Source organism: Oncorhynchus gorbuscha, linkage group LG03, assembly GCF_021184085.1.
Source record: "Oncorhynchus gorbuscha isolate QuinsamMale2020 ecotype Even-year linkage group LG03, OgorEven_v1.0, whole genome shotgun sequence".
Classification (NCBI taxonomy): domain Eukaryota; kingdom Metazoa; phylum Chordata; class Actinopteri; order Salmoniformes; family Salmonidae; genus Oncorhynchus; species Oncorhynchus gorbuscha.
This window is the reverse complement of record NC_060175.1, coordinates 16,203,104-16,226,548: the sequence shown is the minus strand read 5'-3', so window position 1 is coordinate 16,226,548 and position 23,445 is coordinate 16,203,104. Positions and strand designations below refer to the sequence as shown.

General features: G+C 41.7%; 1 protein-coding gene across 2 annotated transcripts in view; it reads left to right on the top strand.

Annotated features, from left to right (window-relative positions):
- Positions 1 to 23,445, top strand: part of LOC124026570 (helicase with zinc finger domain 2-like) — a 42,945-nt gene that overhangs the window by 13,379 nt on the left and 6,121 nt on the right. For both annotated transcript variants that reach the window (XR_006837294.1, XM_046339483.1), the window contains exons 2-14: positions 9,245 to 10,399; positions 10,702 to 10,885; positions 11,423 to 11,530; positions 12,657 to 13,171; positions 14,459 to 15,097; positions 15,856 to 16,654; positions 16,776 to 16,851; positions 17,163 to 20,652; positions 21,006 to 21,091; positions 21,237 to 21,374; positions 21,467 to 21,622; positions 21,963 to 22,107; positions 22,415 to 22,543. Coding sequence is in view for 1 of the 2 variants with exons in the window: in XM_046339483.1 (XP_046195439.1) it covers positions 9,399 to 10,399; positions 10,702 to 10,885; positions 11,423 to 11,530; positions 12,657 to 13,171; positions 14,459 to 15,097; positions 15,856 to 16,654; positions 16,776 to 16,851; positions 17,163 to 20,652; positions 21,006 to 21,091; positions 21,237 to 21,374; positions 21,467 to 21,622; positions 21,963 to 22,107; positions 22,415 to 22,543 (7,466 nt within the window). In the remaining variant the exon portion in view is untranslated. The remainder of the gene's footprint in view (positions 1 to 9,244; positions 10,400 to 10,701; positions 10,886 to 11,422; positions 11,531 to 12,656; positions 13,172 to 14,458; positions 15,098 to 15,855; positions 16,655 to 16,775; positions 16,852 to 17,162; positions 20,653 to 21,005; positions 21,092 to 21,236; positions 21,375 to 21,466; positions 21,623 to 21,962; positions 22,108 to 22,414; positions 22,544 to 23,445) is intronic.

Below are 23,445 nucleotides of genomic sequence, written 5' to 3'. Positions count from 1 at the left end.
TTGCCTGTAATCCATGGATTTGGTTGGGATATGTTCTTATAGTCACTGTGGGGATGACATTGTCTATGCACCTATTGATGAAGCCTGTGACTGTTGTGGTAAACTCCTCAATGTTATCGGATGAATCACAGGACATATCCCAGTCTTTTACAAGTAAAACAGTCTTGTAGACTTGCTACTAATTTGTCTTACATTACATTACATTTACATTTAAGTCATTTAGCAGACGCTCTTATCCAGAGCGACTTACAAATTGGTGCATTCACCTTATGACATCCAGTGGAACAACCACTTTACAATAGTGCATCTAAATATTTTAAGGGGGGGGGGGGGTGAGAAGGATTACTTTATCCTATCCTAGGTATTCCTTAAAGAGGTGGGGTTTCAGGTGTCTCCGGAAGGTGGTGATTGACTCCGCTGTCCTGGCGTCGTGAGGGAGTTTGTTCCACCATTGGGGAGCCAGAGCAGCGAACAGTTTTGACTGAGCTGAGCGGGAACTGTACTTCCTCAGTGGTAGGGAGGCGAGCAGGCCAGAGGTGGATGAACGCAGTGCCCTTATTTGGGTGTAGGGCCTGATCAGAGCCTGGAGGTACTGAGGTGCCGTTCCCCTCACAGCTCCGTAGGCAAGCACCATGGTCTTGTAGCGGATGCGAGCTTCAACTGGAAGCCAGTGGAGAGAGCGGAGGAGCGGGGTGACGTGAGAGAACTTGGGAAGGTTGAACACTAGACGGGCTGCGGCGTTCTGGATGAGTTGTAGGGGTTTAATGGCACAGGCAGGGAGCCCAGCCAACAGCGAGTTGCAGTAATCCAGACGGGAGATGACAAGTGCCTGGATTAGGACCTGCGCCGCTTCCTGTGTGAGGCAGGGTCGTACTCTGCGGATGTTGTAGAGCATGAACCTACAGGAACGGGCCACCGCCTTGATATTAGTTGAGAACGACAGTTTGTTGTCCAGGATCACGCCAAGGTTCTTAGCGCTCTGGGAGGAGGACACAATGGAGTTGTCAACCGTGATGGCGAGATCATGGAACGGGCAGTCCTTCCCCGGGAGGAAGAGCAGCTCCGTCTTGCCGAAGTTCAGCTTGAGGTGGTGATCCGTCATCCACACTGATATGTCTGCCAGACATGCTTACTTCCTGTTTGAGCTTTTGTTTGTAAACAGGAAGCAGGAGAATTAAGTCATGGTCAGATTAACTGAAGAGAGGATGAGGAAAGGCCTTATATATGTTTCTGTGGGTAGAATATAAATTGCATTCAGAAAGTATTCAGACCCCTTGACTTTTTTCACAGTTTGTTACGTTATAGCCTTATTCTAAAATTGCTGAAGTATTTTTTTCCCATCGATCTACACACCATTATGACAAAGCAAAAACAGGTTTCTATACATTTTTTCACATTTTTCATTTAAAAAAACTGAAATATCACATTTATATAAGTATTCAGACCCTTTACTCAGTACTTAGTTGAATCACCTTTGGCAGCGTTTACAGCCTCGAGTCTTCTTGGGTATGACACTACAAGCATGGCACACCTGTATTTGGGGAATTTCTCCCATTCTTTTCTGCAGATCCTCTCAAGCTCTGTCAGGTTGGATGGTGAGCGTTGCTGCACAGCTATTTTCAGGTCTCTCCAGAGATGTTAGATTGGGTTCAAGTCCGGGTTCTGGCTGGGCCACTCAAGGACATTCAGAGACTTGTCCCGAAGCCACTCCTGCGTTGTCTTGGCTATGTGCTCTGGAGCTCTGGTTTTCATCAAGGACCTCTCTGCACTTTTCTTTGTTCATCTTTGCCTCGATCCTAGTCTCCCAGTCCCTGCCACTGAAAAACATCCCCAAAGCACGATGCTGTCACAACCATGCTCACCTTAGGGATTGTGCCAAGTTTCCTCCAGACTTGAAACTTGGCAATCAGGCCAAAGAGTTCAATATTGGTTTCATCTGATCTGAGAATCTTGTTTCTCTTGGTGTGAGAGTCTTTAGGTGCCTTTTGGCAAACTCCAAGCGGGCTTTCGTGCGCCTTTTACTGAGGAGTGGCTTCTGTCTGGCCACTTTACCATAGAGGCGTGATTAGTGGAGTGCTGCAGAGATGGTTGTCCTTCTGTAAGGTTCTCCCATCACCACAGAGGAACTCTAGAGCTCTTTCAGAGTGACCATCAGGTTCTTGGTCACCTCCCTGACCAAGGCCCTTCTCACCCGATTGCTCAGTTTGGCCGGGCAGCCAGCTCTAGGAAGAGTCTTAGTGGTTCAAACTTCTCCCATTCAAGAATGATGGAGGCCGTCTGTCTTCTTGGGGACCTTCAATGCTGCAGATATTTTTTGGTACCCTTCCCCAGATCTGTGCCTCAACACAATCCTGTCTCTGAGCTCTACGGACAATTCCTTCAACCTCATGACTTGGTTTTTGCTCTGACATGCACTGTCAATTGTGGGACCTTATATAGACAGGTGTGCCTTTCCAAATCATGTCCAGTCAATTGAATTTACCACAGATGGACTCTAATCAAATTGTAGAAACATCTCAAGGATGATCAATGCAAACAGGATGCACCTGAGCTCATTTTCGAGTCTCATAGCAAATTTTACATACCGAGTTGTTACGTTCCCCAGTTTATGTGTTGTAGTTTGTGTATTTGCATGTGTTTATTTCAGGAAATAGCTTCCTGAAATCCCTCAAGCAGCTGATTGGTCGACTCCATGGCTAATTGGAGAGCTGACTCCGCCCCCTCGTCAAGACGCAGCTGTCTCCAATTACACTGCCTGTTGTCATCCTTACTCGCACCTACAGTCCATACCTTTTTCACTTCACGGAGAGTTTAGTTGTAACTGGGTGTTGCGTTCCCTCTTCATAGAGGCGTGCGTAACACGAGTATGTCCACATCACCGTCAGACCATTTTTATTGGTAATGTAAAAGTTATATATATTTTTGATCCAATTAAGTAATAAAGGCCCGATTGGGAGTGGTATATGGCCAATTTACCATGGCTAAGGGCTGTTCGAATGCACTGTGCCTGGATACAGCCCTTAGCCGTGGTATATTGGCTATATGCCACAACCCCCCGATGTTAGAAAACACTCTAAAGTTTCCAAAACTGTTAAAATAATGTCTGTGAATATAACAGATCTGATATGGCAGGTGAGGAAAATCCATCCAGGAAGTGGGATTTTTCAATTGAATGCCTATAGAGTATCTTTTTTGTTTTATTTTACCTTTATTTAACTAGGCAAGTCAGTTAAGAACAAATTCTTATTTTCAATGACGGCCTAAGAACAGTGGGTTAACTGCCTGTTCAGGGGCAGAACGACAGATTTGTACCTTGTCAGCTCGGGGGTTTGAACTTGCAACCTTCCGGTTACTAGTCCAACTCTCTAACCACTAGGGTTAGGCCCCAGATTGCAGTTCCTATGGCTTCCACTAGATGTCAACAGTCTTTAGACATTGTTTCAGGCTTGTTTTCTGAAAAATGAAGAAGAATGTGACCTTTCTGTCAGTGGACTGGAGAATCATGCAGTGCTGGGTTGCGTGACCGAGTGCGAGCCCTTCGTTATTTTTCCTTTCTATTGAATACGCTATTGTTCGGTTGAAATATTATCGATTAATTAGACAACTGACAACCTACGGATTAATTATAAACATTGTTTGACATGTTTCAACGAACTTTACCAGCACTATTAGGATGTATTCGTCTGCATGTTAACCGCCTTTGAAACAGCTGCGGTCATCCCCCTCTTCAAAGGGGGGGACACTCTTGACCCAAACTGCTACAGACCTAAATATATCCTACCCTGCCTTTATAAGGTCTTCGAAAGCCAAGTCAACAAACAGACTACCGACCATTTTGAATCCCACCATACCTTCTCCGCTATGCAATCTGGTTTCAGAGCTGATCATGGGTGCACCTCAGCCACGCTCAAGGTCCTAAACGATATCTTAACCGACCTTGAGGTCTACAAATTTTTTTCTGAGGTCTTGGCTGATTTCTTTTGATTTTCCCATGATGTCAAGCAAAGAGGCACTGAATTTGAAGGTAGGTCTTTGAAATACATCCACAGGTACACCTCCAAATGATTATGTCAATTAGCCTATCAGAAACTTCTAAAGCCAAGACATCATTTTCTGGAATTTTCCAAACTGTTTAAAGGCACAGTCAACTTAGTGCATGCAAACTTCTGACCCACTGGAATTGTGATACAGTGAATTATAAGTGAAATATTCTGTCTAAACCAGTGTTGGAAAAATTACTAATGTCATGCACAAAGTAGTTGTCCTAACCGGCTTGCCAAAACTATAGTTTGTTAACAAGAAATTTGTGGAGTGGTTGAAAAACGAGTTTCAATGACTCTAACCTAAGTGTATGTAAACTTCCAACTTCAACTGTATGTCCCCATTACCAGTAAAACATAATCTAGACCTATTTTTTTCACGTACTTGCTGTGTTGTTTCGTTGATTTGTTCAGTCGTTTCATTCTCAACCAGGATTTCTATGGAACGCCGTTTGGGTCTTTGCGTGTCAAAAAAGATACTAGAGTCAAATAACACTATTTCACGTGTCAAATAACACTTTCACATGGCAAATAAGCTTGTTGACCAATCTGGACCTAAATATGACTGCATGTCACATAATAATTGAATGCATTAATACAGTTTGTACGTAGTTATTACACATTGATTACAGTATCACTCGTATTTCATATGTCACAACGATTCATCGATATGTGTGCTATGATGCTGGTAAAGTTGTCTCGCGCACCTACAGTGCTGGTCATAAAAAAAGCTAGCTAGCTCATGGATGCAAACAATGTTCTTCCTAAAAACATAGCAAAACGACATAATCTGGTTCAGTAGCTATATTTAGCTAGCTAACTATATAGCTAGGTGTCATCTAAAATAACCCTCATTCATAAAACAGTTGTTATTTGATTAATGGTGGTCGGACCCATCTATGTGAAGCTAGCCACAATAAGGATTAGCCGCAATAGTGAATTGTGCGGTTAGCCTTCAAAATAAAAGTATGTCATTGACATTTGTACAAATTAATACAAATAGTAGAATTATGCCTTAATTGAATAGATCATGCTAAACGAGGTTGGAATGTTGTCATATAAAATCAACAAAAGACAATATTTGTTAATTTGACAAAAATCTGTTGAAATCACACTGGATGTATTATACTTTAGAAATGCATTAGGGGCAAACGTATTTCACTGTACAGCCTTACTTATGGATTGTGGATCAATGACATGGGTTATCAGTCTACTCAGTGACACCCAGAGAACATTAGCTTTGTAGCTCTTATTGCGGGACTCTGAAACAACTGTGAATTGAGCCACATTTATTGTCAACCTATGTGTATTGAAACACTATTCCTTAGGATAAACAATACTGCGTGGATGTTTTGGAGTCTGATAACTCTGAGGAGGACGTTAGAAAAAAATATATTGGGTATCGAGAAGACTGATACCTCATTTCATGGATCCCCAATCCTTAGGTAAAACTGTACAGTGCAATATTAATGTCAATACACATAATAGGCTGACTGGAGAGGTGATTTCACACAATCACAGTCCCGCGATAAGAGCAACAACGCTAATATTTGCGTAAACTCTTCAGAGTTGTGTTCTGTGGGTGTTACCGAGTAGACTGAAACCCCATTTCATTGTTTCACATTCCAACCTTGTTTAACATTATCTAGTGTATTTATGGCATGATTCCACCAATTGTAACTTTCAGAGGTGCTTTTATTTTGAAGGTAAACCGCAAATCCACTATTGAGCCTAATCGTTATAGTGGCTAGCTTCACAACACATAACCCGGTCCGGTTGATCCTCAGTATGCATGTCAGCTTTGACATCGGTTTTGCACATCGGCGTTTAACTTCACATTGGGCCGATACCAATGTTGGCATTTTTAGCTAATATCGTCCGTTTCCGATATGTTCACCGATATATTGTGCATCCCTAGATGGAAGTTAAATATGTAGCTAGATGTAGAAGGCTAATGTTAACTAGCTAACATTATTGGCAATAAATGGAATTTAGGCTAGTGAGCAAGAATTTAAAAAAGATAACCTAGGACATCAAAAACTAAAAGAATGACATTTGCGTTTCTCTACAAGTAGGGTGAGTCAACATGTTTCCTCTACTTGCACGAATGTACGCATGCACACACAAATCAGAACCATTGACAGCCACATCATATTTAGCTTACAGTGATTGAAAATATACTATATTTGGTATCTTTCAGTTGTCACTGTATTCGACTAAGCATAGGTGATTTAACAATGTTGAAATTGTGCTGGAATAGTGGAGGCAGCTCCTATTTTCTTTGTGACTTGTGGTATCTCTCCGTGGTTCTAAATTAATTTAGTAGTCCGAAAATGTCGGAAACATTAACTTGCTTGACCATGCTGTAGGTCATATAACTGTTTGTTACATGCTAAGTATACTTTGTGGACTTCACAGGACAGATGTTGCTCTCTGGTTTTGTGATGAAACAAAGGTGTGGTTGAATTAATTCTGCCACTGTGTTTTCTCATTGTCTCAGTCCTAGGTCTATATATCACGGTCGCAAGGCATATGAACTATAGAACAAACAATGCAATTATCACAACACATACGTTGTAATATGGTATTTTTTTCTGGCTTGGCTTCCCCAGCTATTTTACCCATGCACCGCCACTGGATAATAGTCTGAACATTCTGTATAAAAAAAGTAAAGATACATACGATAAAACTAACTCAATAGCAAAGTTGGGTTGGAACTCGTAAGATGTCACCCCTCTCCGTTGGCGCCATCTTCATCCAGTTAAAAAATGAAAAAGGGAAGGATTTGATTTCTCATTCGAGAAACGGCACGTTGGGCTCACAAAGAAACAAGCTAAATGGAATTCAAGTAATTGTTAAATAACCCAAAATAGTCAGAGTGAAGCAACATCACATTAGTGGAAACCAAGACTGTTCTTAGGGCAGGCCTGGTTGTAGCTACATTTTTACATTTTAGTCAGTTAGCAGATGCTCTTAAAAAAGTAAATTTAAAAAAAGTAAATTTTCCCTCAACAAAGTATTTATCAGCAAAGTTTGTGCTAGTGGGAAAGACAAGTTCTGTTTATTTTAAAGATACTCTTTGAAGTTGGGTTTCGGACGTTTTCTGAAGATGGGCACCTGCCCTGAGAACAGTCTTGGTTTCCACTAATGCAATACAGCCAGAATGAATCTAAGATAACTCAAGAAATCTTGAATTAATTTTGACGTTATTGCCGAGGAGGTTTTAGTTACTCAATTTTACATCTAGCTAAGGTGTTTGGTGCAGTATTTCTCAGGTAAAAAAAATGTGCATCATGTTGTCTTGTCTTACGCCAAGTTAACAAACAGATTACTGACCATTTTGAATCACATCGTACCTTCTCCGCTATGCAATCTGGTTTCCGAGCTGGTCATGGGTGCACCTCAGCCACGCTCAAGGTCCTTAACGATATCATAACCGCCATCGATAAGAGATTTTACTGTGCAGCTGCATTCATCGACCTGGCCAAAGCTTTCGACTCTGTCAATCACCACCACTCTGTCAATCATATTGGCAGACTCAACAGCCTTGGTTTCTCAAATGATTGCCTCGCCTGGTTCACCAACTACTTTCCTGATAGAGCTCAGTGTGTGAAATCGGAGGGCCTGTTGTCCGGACCTCTGGCAGTCTCTATGGGGGTGCCACAGGGTTCAATTCTTGGGCCGACTCTCTTCTCTATATACATCAATGATGTCGCTCTTGCTGCTGGTGAATCTCTAATCCACCTCTATGCAGACGACACCATTCTGTATACTTCTGGCCCTTCTTTGGACACTGTGTTAGCAAACCTCCAGACGAGCTTCAATGCCATACAACTCTCCTTCCGTGGCATCGAACTGCTCTTAAACGCAAATAAAACTAAATGCATGCTATTCAACCGATCATTGCCCGCACCTGCCCGCCCATCTAGCATCACTACTCTGGACGGCTCTGACTTAGAATAAGTGGATAACTACAAATACCGGGGTGTCTGGCTAGACTGTAAACTCTCCTTCCAGACTCACATTAAGCATCTCCAATCAAAAATTAAATCTAGAATCGGCTTCCTATTTCGCAACAAAGCTTCCTTCACTCATGCTGCCAAACATACCCTTGTAAAACTGACCATCCTACCGATCCTTGACTTTGGCGAAGCCCCGCCCTATCTCAGCTCACTGGTCACCATAGCAGCACCCACTCGTAGCACACGCTCCAGCAGGTATATCTCGCTGGCCACCCCCAAAGCCAATTCCTCCTTTGGTCGCCTTTCCTTCTAGTTCTCTGCTACCACTTCCTGGAACGAACCGCAAAAATCACTGAAGCTGGAGATTCCCATCTACCTCACTAGCTTTAAGAACCAGCTGTCAGAGCAGCTCACAGATCACTGCACCTGTTCATAGCCCACCTGTATACAGCCCATCTATCTACCTCATCCCCATACTGTATTTATTTATTTTGCTCCTTTTGCACCACAGTATCTCTACTTGCACATCCATCTTTTGCACATCTACCATTCCAGTGTTTAATTGCCATATTGTAATTACTTCGCCACCAGGGCCTATTTATTGCCTTAAATCCCTTATTTGCACTCACTGTATATAGACTTTGTTTTCTACTGTATTTTTGACTGTATGTTTTGTTCATTCCATGTGTAAATCTGTGTTGTTGTATGTGTCGAACTGCTATGCTTTATCTTGGCCAGGTCACAGTTGCAAATGAGAACTTGTTCTCAAGTAGCTTACCTGGTTAAATGAAGGTGAAATAAAAATTAAAAAAAATTAATGATCTGCTGCGCTGGGCAGGTGTTTCACTGTCCGTGTGTTCTGCCATACGATTGGATAGAGCGCAATCACGCAGCTGTGTATCTGTATTAGTGGGCAAGTGAGCATTGTCGAATCAACACCAAACCCTTAAGGAAGTTATCACTTGCAAAACTCTGTTTTTAATGAGACTGACCTTATGACCAAAAGTATCCTTTTGTATTCAATTTTGACTATTGTGTTGGAGCTCCCAAGTGGCGCAGCGGTCTAAGGCACTGCATCTGTGTGCTAGAGGCATCAGAGGTATCATAACCGGCCGTGATTGGGAGTCGACATAGGGCGGTGCACAATTGGCCCATTGTCGTTAGGGTATGGCCAGGGTAGGCTGTCATTGTAAATAAGAATTTGTTCTTAACTAACTTGCCTGGTGTTTTCATCTCCTCTAGAATCAACTGGCGAAAGGAGGCCATGGACATAGATTACATTGTCTTTGAATAATTGCCACATTCTTGACATTTGCAAATCTTGAACACCATCGTTGTGTTCCCTCCATAACGTAAATCCCACTGTCTTTATATCGGATTCTATGAAGATTCAACAATGGCAGCCAAAGGGACAAGTAGGTCCAACCTGACTGATCTCTTGTTGACATATAACTTTAAAGTTGTGTGTTCTGCATGCTCTGTAAAAGAAAACGAAATCTCGTACACCTTTAAAGCAGTCGACCACCAATGCAGCAGAGAACTTCTATTGGCTAAAGGCAAAGGTACTAACAAATGGAGGCTTGTTTCCCGTCGCCCTGAATTTCCAAACCCAAGCCAGTATGAAGTTTGTTGGTTCTTCAAGGAGGGCTCTGGGTGTATGAAGCACAGGAACCGCTGCACCTTCGCAAGGAGTCACGAGGAGGCCACAGTATGGAACTTTGTAAAGCACCAGAGGATAGATCACAGCACATTAATTAGACTGATAACCGAGTCGGATAGAAGTGCCGTCCAACTGCAAAACATGGCTGAAAACATCCTCACTGAGTTCTCAGGGACATTTCAAGAGCTTTGTAAAGACTGCTTCCTCGGCACTCCACCGACAATTACAGGTAAACGGTGGAACAACACTTGCTCAGTGGATGCAGCCCATGTCTGGAGCCCAGTCTTGGTTCATCACCTGGCAGAAAGTCAGGGGAAGGAAGTCTACAATCAGATAAGGCCTCTGCCCCCAGTCTGCCCTTTCCAGTACTGCAGCCATGTCATGCAAGGTATGCCCTGTTGGCATGGGCCCAGACAGTGCCAGTTTGCCCACAGCGAGGTGGAGATGGCTGTCTGGCGAGCAGAGGCACATGGGGGGAGTCGCCAGGAACTCCTGCAGCTCTCCCAGGAGAGGCAACGTCAGAAGCCACAGTCGGCTCAAGACGTAGTGCCCGCCCCTAACCTGCAGGTGGCCATCTACTGCAAGGCTTGCCTCGTAACCCTCTCCTCCCGGGAGAGCTTTTTCAAGCACTGTGCCTCATTGGAGCATGCCCAGATGATCTCCGGGGACACGACCACAGATTGGAAACATCGTCCCCCGCCCCACGGCCGCAAAGCAGAGTTTTGGCTGTGCGAGAGGTAAACATGTTTTTGTAAACTCAAGGAGACAACCTCCACACACAATGCACATTCCAGAACGTTTTTGTATACACCTGAGTGACTGCGAACACTGCAAAGCCTAAAAGTGCAATCTGTATGATAGATGCATATGTAAATAGCCCTTATTGTCTATATTATATTGTCATCAATAAGCCATTTTCTTAACAAATCATGGGATATACAGGAAATGTAATTTGTTGAAATGATCAATAAGCAGCAATAAATCTTACTGATTGTGCCTTTAGCGTCTTATTATAGTTTGTACTGACATTTCTTCTCAGACCTGACACCTGTGAATATGGCACCAACTGTGTGAAAGCTCACTCTGAGGAGGAGCTTGAAGAGTGGGTAATGCTAGCCAAAGAAGACAAGGAGATAAGGCGCAACATAGAGGCTCAAGGCCTCATGTCTTACAGGGATCGTCTTTTGGAGGAGTACAGACACAGCAGCAATGAAGTGCACATCGTAAGTCATCATAGTTCAGATCAGGAACAAATGTCTCCATGCAATTGAGATTCAATCAAACATGTACTTGATAAACCTGTACTGCTTAAGAATAATAATGCTCCTGCACATTTCCACTGAGGCAAATAATTAGATGATGCCTCACATGTGAAATGAACAAATCAATATTAAATGTTGACAAAGTGGTGCATTTTTCCAGGAACAGAGTGATTAGTCAGCAACACAGGTTTCCTGCATTGTGGATTGGACTGAATCTGACAATGAGTGTCAGTTATGTTTCAATGTAAAGAACAAATGGTTGATTTATTCAAGTGGGCAAGTGACATGAACTATTACATCTGTCAACATATGCCATAATAACACCGGTCGTAACGGTTTCCAATACATTTAATATGACACTGTTATACCGTTTTGTTACTGCCCTCCAGCACACTGATATAACTTTTAGATATTCTACCTACTACATATTATCTACATTTGTTTACTATAAAATGCTCATTGTCCCCAAACAACTAACAGTGTGACTAAATGTTACAGATGTCAGAGCAAGTTGATGATGTGACTGTCACTTTTGAAGAGGATTTGTGTGTGGAGTGTGTAGAGACTGAAGCAGAATTCCAATGGGAGTTCCAGATCAAAACAGAGGTAACAGTTGGCCAGAAGTATGACATTCTGTTGTTTTGATGGTTATTCCTAACTACCCATTACATCAATATATAAATCAAATCAAATGTATTTATATAGCCCTTCGTACATCAGCTGATATCTCAAAGTGCTGTACAGAAACCCAGCCTAAAACCCCAAACAGCAAGCAATGCAGGTATAGAAGCACGGTGGCTAGGAAAAACTCCCTAGAAAGGCCAAAACCTAGGAAGAAACCTAGAGAACCAGGCTATGTGGGGTGGCCAGTCCTCTTCTGGCTGTGCCGGGTGGAGATTATAACAGAACATGGCCAAGATGTTCAAATGTTCATAAATGACCAGCATGGTCAAATAATAATAAGGCAGAACAGTTGAAACTGGAGCAGCAGCATGGCCAGGTGGACTGGGGACAGCAAGGAGTCATCATGTCAGGTAGTCCTGGGGCATGGTCCTAGGGCTTAGGTCCTCCGAGAGAGAGAAAGAAAGAGAGAAGGAGAGAATTAGAGAACGCACACTTAGATTCACACAGGACACCGAAAAGGACAGGAGAAGTACTCCAGATATAACAAACTGACCCCAGCCCCCCGACACATAAACTACTGCAGCATAAATACTGGAGGCTGAGACAGGAGGGCTCTTGAATACAGTCAATACACTGTGAGAACATTTCTCTGCTCAGTGTCTGTGAATATAATACGCTGTGCTTTTACATTTTCTTCTTTGTGTCTACTCCATCTAAGTTTACTGTTGGCAGTGAAAGATTAAAGGCCAGGGCTCTTTTTCACAACTTTCCACTTTTTTGTCCTTCATTGCTATCCCTTTGGGCTCTGAGAAACAAGAGTACATTCTCTCCACTAAAGTTTCTATGTCCAACCTCTAATTTCAAGTGTAATGATTCTCATATTCGTGATGTTTATCAACTGGCTGGGGTGGAAACAAACTGGGCTACTAATAATTAATTTTGTCGTACAAAACAATAAATGAATTATTTTCGCCCCTCGGCTAGCCAAGTTAGCGAACTAGCAAGGATGAGGTGACTCTAGCGAATTTAGCATTTTGCAAACATAATTCATATTGTATTGTGTTTAAGTGTCATTGGTCACCTGTATATTTTGCCTGTGTCTTCACAGAGACTACTTGCACATGTAGCATTACTGAAACAGGAACCTGGAGCCTCTTTCTCCCTGGATGAAAACAGTCCTGAGCCCTGCACTTACTCCACGGGTGAATCGTTCTGTAACTCAGACATGACCTATGCCATCACCGTGTCCTTCAAGTCCAACAACCCGGGTCTTTACGAACAGTGGTTGGTGTTCGACTTTGACATGAGGCCAGTGCTCCTGCAGAAACTGAAGGTTAAAGTCGGACAGCAGCTATCCCCTAAGCTCGAGGAGCCACCTGAGGACGTTGGGCCCCCTTCCCAGAATCTGGAACGCTGGCATCGGGGGAACAGGGTCTTCATCCCCTGCTTGGAAAAGACAGAAGTACAGGAAGAGCTTCTGAAGGAGTACAAGCCTCCTCAGATCAGTTTGCGGTATAAACCACTTGACGACCGCAACACGCCCATGAATCACCAGAATTACAAAGAGAGGATGCACAGCTTCCTGTACACAGAGGAGCAGGCAGAAGATCAGGTGGTTTCAAGGTAACTTTTTCATGGTTTTATTTCCTAGCTGATCATCTTTAATAGTATTGTGTCGTTCCACAAAATGAGTGCACATTTTAATATCCCTTTGACATTTTAAATAGAAATTGTTCACTAATATTAAATCTTAAAAGCCTGTTTTATTCAATGAAGTGCCCATTATTATAGACCACATGGAGAATTCAATGAATCAGATTGTAGTCTGTTCATGACACTATACTCCAGTAGGCTCTGCCCTGTGGCCCCAGTAGAGATTTATGATGATCTATAAAGATATGCTAAAGTCCCAAAATGTCCTTCTGTGAGTTCCAGGAAGATTTGAACCCACTTCACCCTAACATTTCACCTAGTTATTTTGTTGCTTTGACAAAGTAATGTATTTATAGATTTTTATTTATTTAATGTGGGTCAACGGGTCAAAGGTCAAATAGGGGATAACCTGCACGAGTGTGAGATAGAAATGTGAGTGGGGTCGCGGCCAGGGATCAGCCATTATTAATGGCGACCATGGATCAATTATTATGACCATAATAATTATGGTTAAGGGCACATTGGCAGATTTTTCACCTAGTCAGCTCTGGGATTCAAACCAGAGACCTTTCGTTTACTGGCCCAACACTCTTAATCACTAGGCTACCTTCCGCACCTAGTCATTCATAAAAAAATGTAAGTTCAACCCTGTTACGTGAACTGAACTCTCGTTTTAATATGGTGAAACTATTTTTAAATATCTTTTATTTTATTGAACATGTAATAGTCAAATCATAGTGTAAAAGCCGGTGAGCTGGTTCTACTCTATTTGGCCATTTTCTGGTGTTTTGTGTTAGAAAACTGAGTGGATCACGCATAACACTCCAACCCTGTTACCTATAGATAGGTAGGCTAGACATTTTTTTCAACGATACATTTGTTTTGGTGAAGCTTGCACTCAATTGCCCCTCCCTGTTGCAGACAAGCTTCCATTTCCTCTTTCACAAAGGATTTATGGCTGATTTCAGATTAAATCGTCAACCCGGTTACAGTCAACCTTGTGACTTTATTTGGCACTTATGCTATAGTATATATTATTTTAATTTAACTTATTGAGATGGGAAAACGTATGTTTTATTAGGTTGAATGTGTGCTCTTTATGACAGAATGTTACATTTATGTGAAATCAAACGTTTTTCTTCTCACCAAGTTACACATCTCAAAAGACAACGAATTGGGGGAACGACCCTATTATAAATGATCTTCGTTTAAAATGACAACAACCTCAAAGTCCCTCCATTTTATTTTGTGTTTTAGACTCAATGTTCGAGGGACCATCACCTTGTCGGCCACCCTAGACAACCCTCTGTTCGGGATGAAGATAGCTCCTCTGGGGGAACTATTCTGTGCCGTCTCAGTTCCTTATAATCTCACCCCAGACACCCCAGAGGGTTTGATGCTGAGACGAGGCATCCAATCAGCTCTCATAGCACCAGTATCTTCAGATAATCAAAGTAACAAGGTCTACGAAGCCATCATTCTCAGAGACGCCACCAGTGAGTATAAAATACACTTTCAGCTGTCTAAAAGATGCTGCTCTGACCTGAAGCTCCAAAAAAATGAAACATGTGAAATGGAAGTTCAGTTCCAGCTGAATCGTCTGAAGTTTTGTGAGATGCACAAAGCCATAGATCTCCTTCCAGACACAGAGAGAGTGTTACCAGACTTCAGGAACTGCAGTGTCCCTGTTAACAAAATACAATACCCCAAACTCAATGCAAAGCAGCAGGCAGCCATTGATTTCATCATAGGGGACTCCGATGGAAGAGAAAGTGTGGCCCCCCTCCTCATTTATGGACCGTTTGGAACTGGGAAAACCTTCACGCTCGCTACAGCAGCCAAAGAGCTGGTACGGCAGCCTCACACCAGAGTACTGATCTGCACTCTTACAAACAGGTAATGACCACAATGTTCTATTGACCCCAACTCACTTACACCGAGTTCAACTTTCTAGTCCCTTCATGTATTTTCAGTCTTACCTAATGCAATTCATTGACTGGCACAGATACTCATTTTTACATAATACATAGTGCTTAAGACTGGTAAAAACTTGTTTGTGCAAGTATTCCTACTTATGCGAGCTTTTTGTAAACATTAGATTAGCAACAAAGGAAGTTTATTTGACATCTTTGTAATGATTACTTAAAAGAACACAGTGAGGCTGTTGCACTATTATGAGTGGGTCATCAATCATTTGTATTGTGTAAGCCTCATATCAGTTTGACAGTTACAGTATACACTGACATTTAAGTATTATTGAATTAATTGTGAAAATACACCGTGGTTAATAATCCTGCAGCAACATGAAATTTGAATTATGTGGATTATAATAAATTGACATTTTGTTGATACATTTTTCATTAGGGCAAATCAAGTCAGAAATGTTGAAGTGGAAATTACAAACTTTATATACTCTTAAATTGGCATTTTCTGCGACAACAGAATGATCAAATTAAGATGGCACATCTGTATGCCATGTATTAATCCCAATGTTAACACATATTTGAATTCCACTCGTAGTTACAGTGTACCTGCTTATTAATTACTTGTAAAGCATCAATTTCATTAAAAAAAGTAGGGCAAGCAATTTTCAGTTCTGGGTTTAAGGACAATCACTGTTAAAAATTAAGCACGACTAAACTCTCTCTTGTCAGCTCTGCAGATTTGTATGTCAAAGACCACTTCCACCCATACATTAACTCTGGACACCCTGAGATGAAGCCACTGAGGATAAAAGCAAATAAACTAGGGGTTCCAGTGAGTGCCACAGATGAGATCACACAGAAGTACTGCCTTCTATCAGAAAACGGACAGTTTTTCCTACCTCCTGCCAAATGTGATTTAGATTGCCATCGAATAGTCATCACAACTACTGCAATGGCAAGGCACTTCCAGGACCTGAAGCTCCCTGGCAGCTACTTCACCCACATCCTGATTGACGAAGCGTCCCAGATGCTTGAATGTGAAGCTCTGATGGCCCTTGGTCTGGCTGGGCCAGTAACTCGAGTGGTTCTAGCTGGAGATCACATGCAGATGGGACCAAAGCTCTTTTCAGTGGACGATGACCAACGCTCCAATCACACCTTGCTGAACCGTCTGTTCCACTACTATCAAGCCCAAGAGAGTAGTGCAGCTTTGAAAAGCAGAATCATTTTCAACGAGAACTATCGCTCCACCAAAGAGATAGTAGAATTCGTGTCCACTAACTTCTATGTTGGCAAATCTGATGCCATCAAGGCTGTAGGTAATGTCCCAGCTCATCCGAACTGCCACCCCCTGAGGTTCCACCATGTCAGAGGAGAATCTCACTTGGACAACACATCCATGTCGTGGTTTAATCTTGAAGAGGTTACATGCGTGGTTAAAATAGTGCAAGATCTACTCAGAGATTGGCCACCTGCATGGGGGAATAAGGATCAACGCTCAGTCTGTGTTCTCTCTGAAGGATGCCAGGTAAAAATGGTTATATGTCATTTGAACTTAGTTTAGGAAATCTAATCAATTTCTTGAGTAAATAGGGGAACACCAACATTTTTTTATGTGACTTTTTTGTGTCATCGTTCTTTTTTCGTAGGTTCCAATGATCAGGAAAGAGCTTCGGAAAATATCCCTGAGCCGAGTGACTGTGGAAAATATTGCCAATGTTCAAGGTATTTATCATTAGATGTTAGATATTACTACACTGATGGAGCTACTGTATTGTATGAACATAAGCATTTCGCTACACCCGCAATAACGTCTGCCAAATATGTGTATGCGACCAATAAAATGTTAAATGATTTGATTAATTTGCAAACATTGGTTCCAATCATTTGTTATTGTTTCCTAGACATGTACATTAAATAACACTATTTTGTAGATTGAACTACTGGTATGTCATTTTGATCTTTGTATAGAAACCTTTTTATCTGTCAAAATAATGAGTCCTTAACCATACCATTTTTTCATTATTTCTTGACAGGCAAACAGTTTAGAGCAATAGTATTGACAGCCGTTCAAACCCGTGACAGCATTCACCCTTCTGACTCACATTGTGTGGAGTTTTTCAACGATGCTCGCGTGCTGAACACGGCCATGACTAGGGCTCAATCCCAGGTTGTTGTGGTTGGAGATGCTGCCGCTCTGTGCTACTTTGGAAAGTGCTCAAGAATCTGGAGGAACTACATTGACCAGTGTATAACAAAGGGAAGTGCTGAACCGAAACACCTTACACAAGACATAATTGATAGTGATATCAAGGAAATGTCAAGATTCCAACGGTCAGAAGACCTGGATGAGACCAGCGCTCAGTCAGTTATGTTCGGCACAGGGAACAACGTGGATGCGATTCTCCAACAGCTGCAAGAGGAGCAAAACATGGCAATCTACAATTCATCTGACGGAGACAAATCGGAATCGAAAAATGTAGACCAAAAAAGACCATACGATAGTACCAAAGATGAAAGAGTTGAGTTGTTGCGGTTGTTGAGAGAGCAGCCAAATGTGTACAAGCAAGGTGAATTGGTCATGGAGAAATATAACGCAGGTTATATCATACCATTTGACAACCCAAATAAGCACATTATCATCAAAGGTAGAGCTAACCTCGGCAAGTCCTTCGCTGGTGACGAAGTGGTGGTAGAAGAATTTCATCGTGAGGGCCATTCACAGGGAAAGGTGATAGGCACCATCAAGGCAGCTGCATCCTCTCGTGTGTTTGTTTGTACCCTCGAAGATGAAGATTGCCATAAACGCAAAACGTCTGACTATCAACATCTCAGAAAGATAATGGTACCCCTCAATAAGAACACTACCAAAATTTGCACCTTGGTCAATAAGAAGAGTCGCAATTTTATTACAATATGGAAGCACGATGACGGAGAATGGGAGTTTGTCAGACATCAACAGCTAAATGAAGACATCAAACGCAATCATGTCTTCGTGGTGGAGGTCTTTGACTGGAAAACGAAAAAAGAAAGCAATGAAATCTATCCCTTTCCGTTAGGGAATGTGATAGATATTGTTCCCATAGGATTATCTTTGGAACTGGGCTTAAAGATTTTGGACGCAGAATTTCAAGTCGAACAATCGCCTCCCAGACATGTTTTAGATGAAGTGTTTTCCTGGGAAGACACCCACATTGGTAACAGAGAGGACCTCCGAAGGTTGACTACTTTCACTGTTGACCCAAAGAAGTCCCAAGACTTGGATGATGCAATTAGTGTCATTGACAAGGACAGCTACTATGAGGTTGGAGTCCACATAGCAGATGTGGCAAGTTTCGTGAAGATTGGTGATTCGTTGGATGATTGTGCACAACAACAGGGTGCTACATATTACAGTCCTGAAGAACCAGTTTACATGTTCCCAAAACCATTTAGCCTCAAATACTTGAGTCTCCTGCCTGGTCAAGATCGTATGGTGATTTCATTAGTGGTACGAGTAGACAAGGCAACAGACAAAATCATTGACAAGAACTTCAATCTTTCTCAGATCAATTCTGATAGAAAGTTCTCTTATGAAGAGGCGGAGGACATCATCAGTAAGCAGTCAAGAGAAGAGGCCAAGTTTGATACTGTAGAAGACTGTGTTGCTGTGGCATATCGTTTTGCCAAAGTCCAAAGGAAGGCCAGGCTGGGAAAGGATTGGAACTATAAACGACTGGATGATCACCAGATGCCAGGGAAGAGGAGATCCCATCAGATGATTGAGGAGCTTAGTGTACTGTTCAACAATTCTGTGTCTGAATTTTTGAGCAACGCAAAAGAAACCATGCACTGCACTCCTCTCCGATGTCAAGCAAGACCTGACCCTAGAATGGTCAAAGACTTGAAAGCGCAGTGCAAAGACATCATATCACTGTCCTCACACCTAAGGCACAACCTTGACCACGACCATGACCAAGAGGTCTTGGAGAGCAAAAGCTTCCCCGTGCTAACATCAGTGTGGAATGAGATCCTATCAGCTGCTGGGAACGGGGAAGTTGACACTGACAGAATGATTGATCTGATAGCTACAGATGACATCTATCCCCAGCTCCTTCCAGTGATATATAAGTTTAGGAAGTGTCTTGGCAAAGCGTATGTCATCCGTTCCAATTCATCCCCTAAGGCAACTGTTGGGCACTATTCCTTGCATCTGAAGTCCTATGCACAAGCATCCTCGCCCATACGTCGCTACATGGATGTTATCCTGCAAAGGCTTTTGCATTCAATTCTAAGCGGCACTCCAGTCCAATATTCTCCACAAGACATTGACATTCTGGGTCAGAAGAATGAAGAAAGATACAAGAAGGCCAATGAGTATGAAAAGAGGGCTGAGATGATTTCCTTTGCCATAGACGTGAAGAAACAAAATGTTTTGAAGATAGCATTTGTTGTTGGTGTTGAGGTAGGAGACAGTTTCAAGTTGTCATTTCCATTTGACAGTCACTCATTTCCAGACAGTTTGCCTGTTATGTACAGAGATTTGCAACTGGAGGATCAACCACTGTACGACTCAAACGAGAATCACATGACTCTAACATGGAGAAGACGAGTGTACTCAGTTGACACTGCCAAAACTCACCAAGAGCTAAAAAGGGTGCAAAATTCTTCTGCATGCACCGAGCTTTCACAAAAGACTTGGCGAGACATTGTTGATGCAATTGACCAGGAAAAATGGAACATAGCAAGGTCTCTCATACTAAGCGCCACAACAAAGCAAATGGAACATTTGAAGAGTGTGCCAAAACATACCACAATGGATTTGCTTGACACTGGGAATGACTCTCATAGAACTGCACATGGACAAGATGAAAAAATTGAAATGGAGCACTATGTTGATCTTACTCTCCAGTTGAAGCCAGGAGACACACTTCCGGTCCAAATTACATCTGAAAGAAAGCGAGGTTATTGGACACCCACTCTTCAGTTGGTGTGCATCAAACCAACATTTGAGGTGTGTGTAGACCATGCCCACAGCCCTATCACATGCTTCTCCAAATGTGCAGACCGTCCATCCAAGAGTGAATATAGAAACGCTGAAGAGTATGTGAGGATCTGGAAACCACTTTGTGAGATGGAGTCTGCAGCCAATGCTGTGGATGAAAGTGACATCATAATCATTGAGGACCTGGAGCTGAACTTGCAATGGAGCAAACAAGAAGGAAGTTTTGACCTTCCTCTCGAATACATTAAAGAATGGGCCATTGAATGCAACCTTAACAAGTGCTTATTGTGTATCCGCAAAAGAGGGTTGAAACTGGCCTCAACCCCTGACCAATCAGATGAAGTAGTTGACCCTCAAATCTACACATGGGTGGCCCATGGTTTTACAACCAAGTTCGACGAACCAAAGAAGAACTCTCCAAATCAAGCCAGAAAAGTGCACTTCTACATCAACCATTTGCCAATGGATACCATTCCAGAGTGTGTCTTCCAGAGAAAGACAACATATACAGTTGAGATAATCCCAAAGCTTCTACCAGACGTGTAAGTATTACATTAATTAGTAAGAGAAAGAAGAGAGAGCCATGAATTTATCAATTGTCATTTCAAATGTATAGACATTTCAGTAACACTTTATATTACAGTTCCGGTACTTATTTAAAACTAAGTCAACAAAATGTTGCTTAAAATGTAATTACCATTTAAACATGTAATGTTTTAGAAAATACCTGGTAATTTCTGCACCATAAAATACATTGTTACCAATGTTGCATTCTGTTTAAAATAAGGTCCTAATGTAAAAGTACTATCCCATATTTGTAGTGGATGGGGCATAATGTTCCTATATTAATTCAGTATATTATAATTAATGGTGTTTAACATTTTCTACTATCTAGACGTAAAGAAATGGCTGTGAACAATGTTGTGCATGCAAATGAGCTTGTGCAGAAAATAGCCCTAGGACATCCTATTCCAAAAGGAGGTAAGTGCTGGACAATAACATGAATAGACAAAAAAAAATGTCTCAAGTAATCCCATTTTACATCTGAGGAGGTTTACAGTTCACAATGTCATTGTTTAACTATATGTTTGAAAGTATTGTTTTGTTGTCTTTTTGGGGATTGTAGCTTCGCAATCTGTTGTACCACGACACCTACTCATGAGAGAAAAGGCACCAGAAGGTCTCCCAGAGCTGAATAAGAGTCAATATGATGCAGTGGAGAAAGCTCTGAATAACAACTTCACACTCATACAAGGACCACCTGGTAAATTATTAAATTGTACTACCAGAGTACATGAAGCTGTTATATGGCTCTTTGCTATGTTTACTGGAATAAAAACCACACCTGTTTCATAGGGACTGGAAAGACCGTTGTAGGAGTGTACATTGTGTACTGGTACCATGTGCTAAACTCCCACAACCCCAGGATATTTGAAGATCCCAAGGACAAGGACAAGAAAGAAGTTATTCTCTATTGTGGTCCTTCCAACAAGTCTGTCGATGTGGTTGCTGGCAAGTTTCTTAATGCATAAATTTAAATTGTCATTACAAAATATTTTATTTTTTATTTTTTTATTTTACCTTTATTTAACCAGGCAAGTCAGTTAAGAACAAATTCTTATTTTCAATGACGGCCTAGGAACAGTGGGTTAACTGCCTGTTCAGGGGCAGAACGACAGATTTGTACCATGTCAGCTCAGGGGTTTGAACTTGCAACCTTCCGGTTACTAGTCCAACACTCTAACCACTAGGCTACCCTGCCGGCCTGATGTATAATACATTCACAGCTTAAACATGAGTAAAGTTCTGTAGGGAACATTCTATCATTCTATGAATTGTGAACATTCTGTAGAGTACCTGTTGAGGTTTGGAGACAAGCTGAAGCCCCTCAGGTTGTACAGCCGACAAATGGAGATGCTGGAGTACCCATACCCAGGCAGTATCCTTCAGCTGTCTCCCAGGTCACTTCGCCAAGAGAGGTCCAAGCCAAAACTCAGGTATAAAACACATGAAATCAATCTGCAGTTGTGCACTGTAAAAAGTCATTCAGATTTTTAGTTGTTTCGGGTCATTTTCCAATATCGACTCAACTGAAAAAAAAATGAAATTTTTTACATGTTTTTTATTAAAACAAATTAAATGTTTTTTTGGCCGCTTTTTTAGGAAAACCATCTCAGTTGTCTTTGATAACCTGGTCGTAGTGCTGGCTTCATCATTTGTCTGACCGGTGTCAACATGTTTTTTGTCAAATGTTTCCTGCAATTGTTAATGAATTTGGATCTCACACTTATGTACCATTTTCAGAGCTATTACCTTGCATCATCGCATACGGGAAGAACAAAATCCGCATTCCAGGGAAATACAAGAGTTTGACCGCAGAATAAACCTAGCCAGAGAGGAGGGAGAGGAGCTGACAGACGAAGAAGTTGAGGAGTGAGTAAAGATGTATTACAGTATTCCCTTGTAATATACACTACATTCTTATTGAATTTTCTGTGAAACCTACATCTGATAGAATTGGTAATATGTATTATGTAGGTAAAATGTATTCTCTTGTAATGTACAGTACATTCTTATAACCTACATCTGATTGAATTGGTAATATGTACTACAGTATTCCCTTGTAATATACAGTACATTCTAATTTCTTTGAAACCTGATAGAATTAGTCTAATAAATTAGTCAGTGCATTCGGAAAGTATTCAGACCCCATGACTTTTTCCACATTTTGTTACGTTACAGCCTTATTCGGAAAAATGTTTTTAATTGTTTTTTCCCCTCATCAATCTACACACAATAAATACCCCATAATGAAAAAGTGAAAACCGTTTATTTTTTATTTTTAGCAACTGTAAAAAAAATAAAAAAATAAAATGAAATACCTTATTTAAATAAGTATTCAGACCTTTTGTTATGAGACTTGAAATTGAGCTCAGGTGCATCCTGTTTCCATTGATCATCCTTGAGATGTTTCTACAACTTAATTGGAGTCCACCTGTAGTAAATTCAATTGATTGGACATGATTTGGTAAGGCACACAGCAGTCTAAATAAGGTTCCACAGTTGACAGTGCATGTCAGAGCAAAAGCAAAATGACGAGGTCGAAGGAATTGTCCGTAGAGCTCCGAGACAGGATTGTGTCGAGGCACAGATCTGGGGAAGGGTACCAAAACATTTATGCAGCATTGGAGGTCCCCAAGAACACAGTGGCCTCCATTCTTAAACGGAAGAAGTTTGGAATCACCAAGTCTGATGAAACCCAGATTGAACTCTTTGGCCTGAATGCCCAGCGTCACATCTGGAGGAAACCAGGCACCATAACTACAATAACGCAC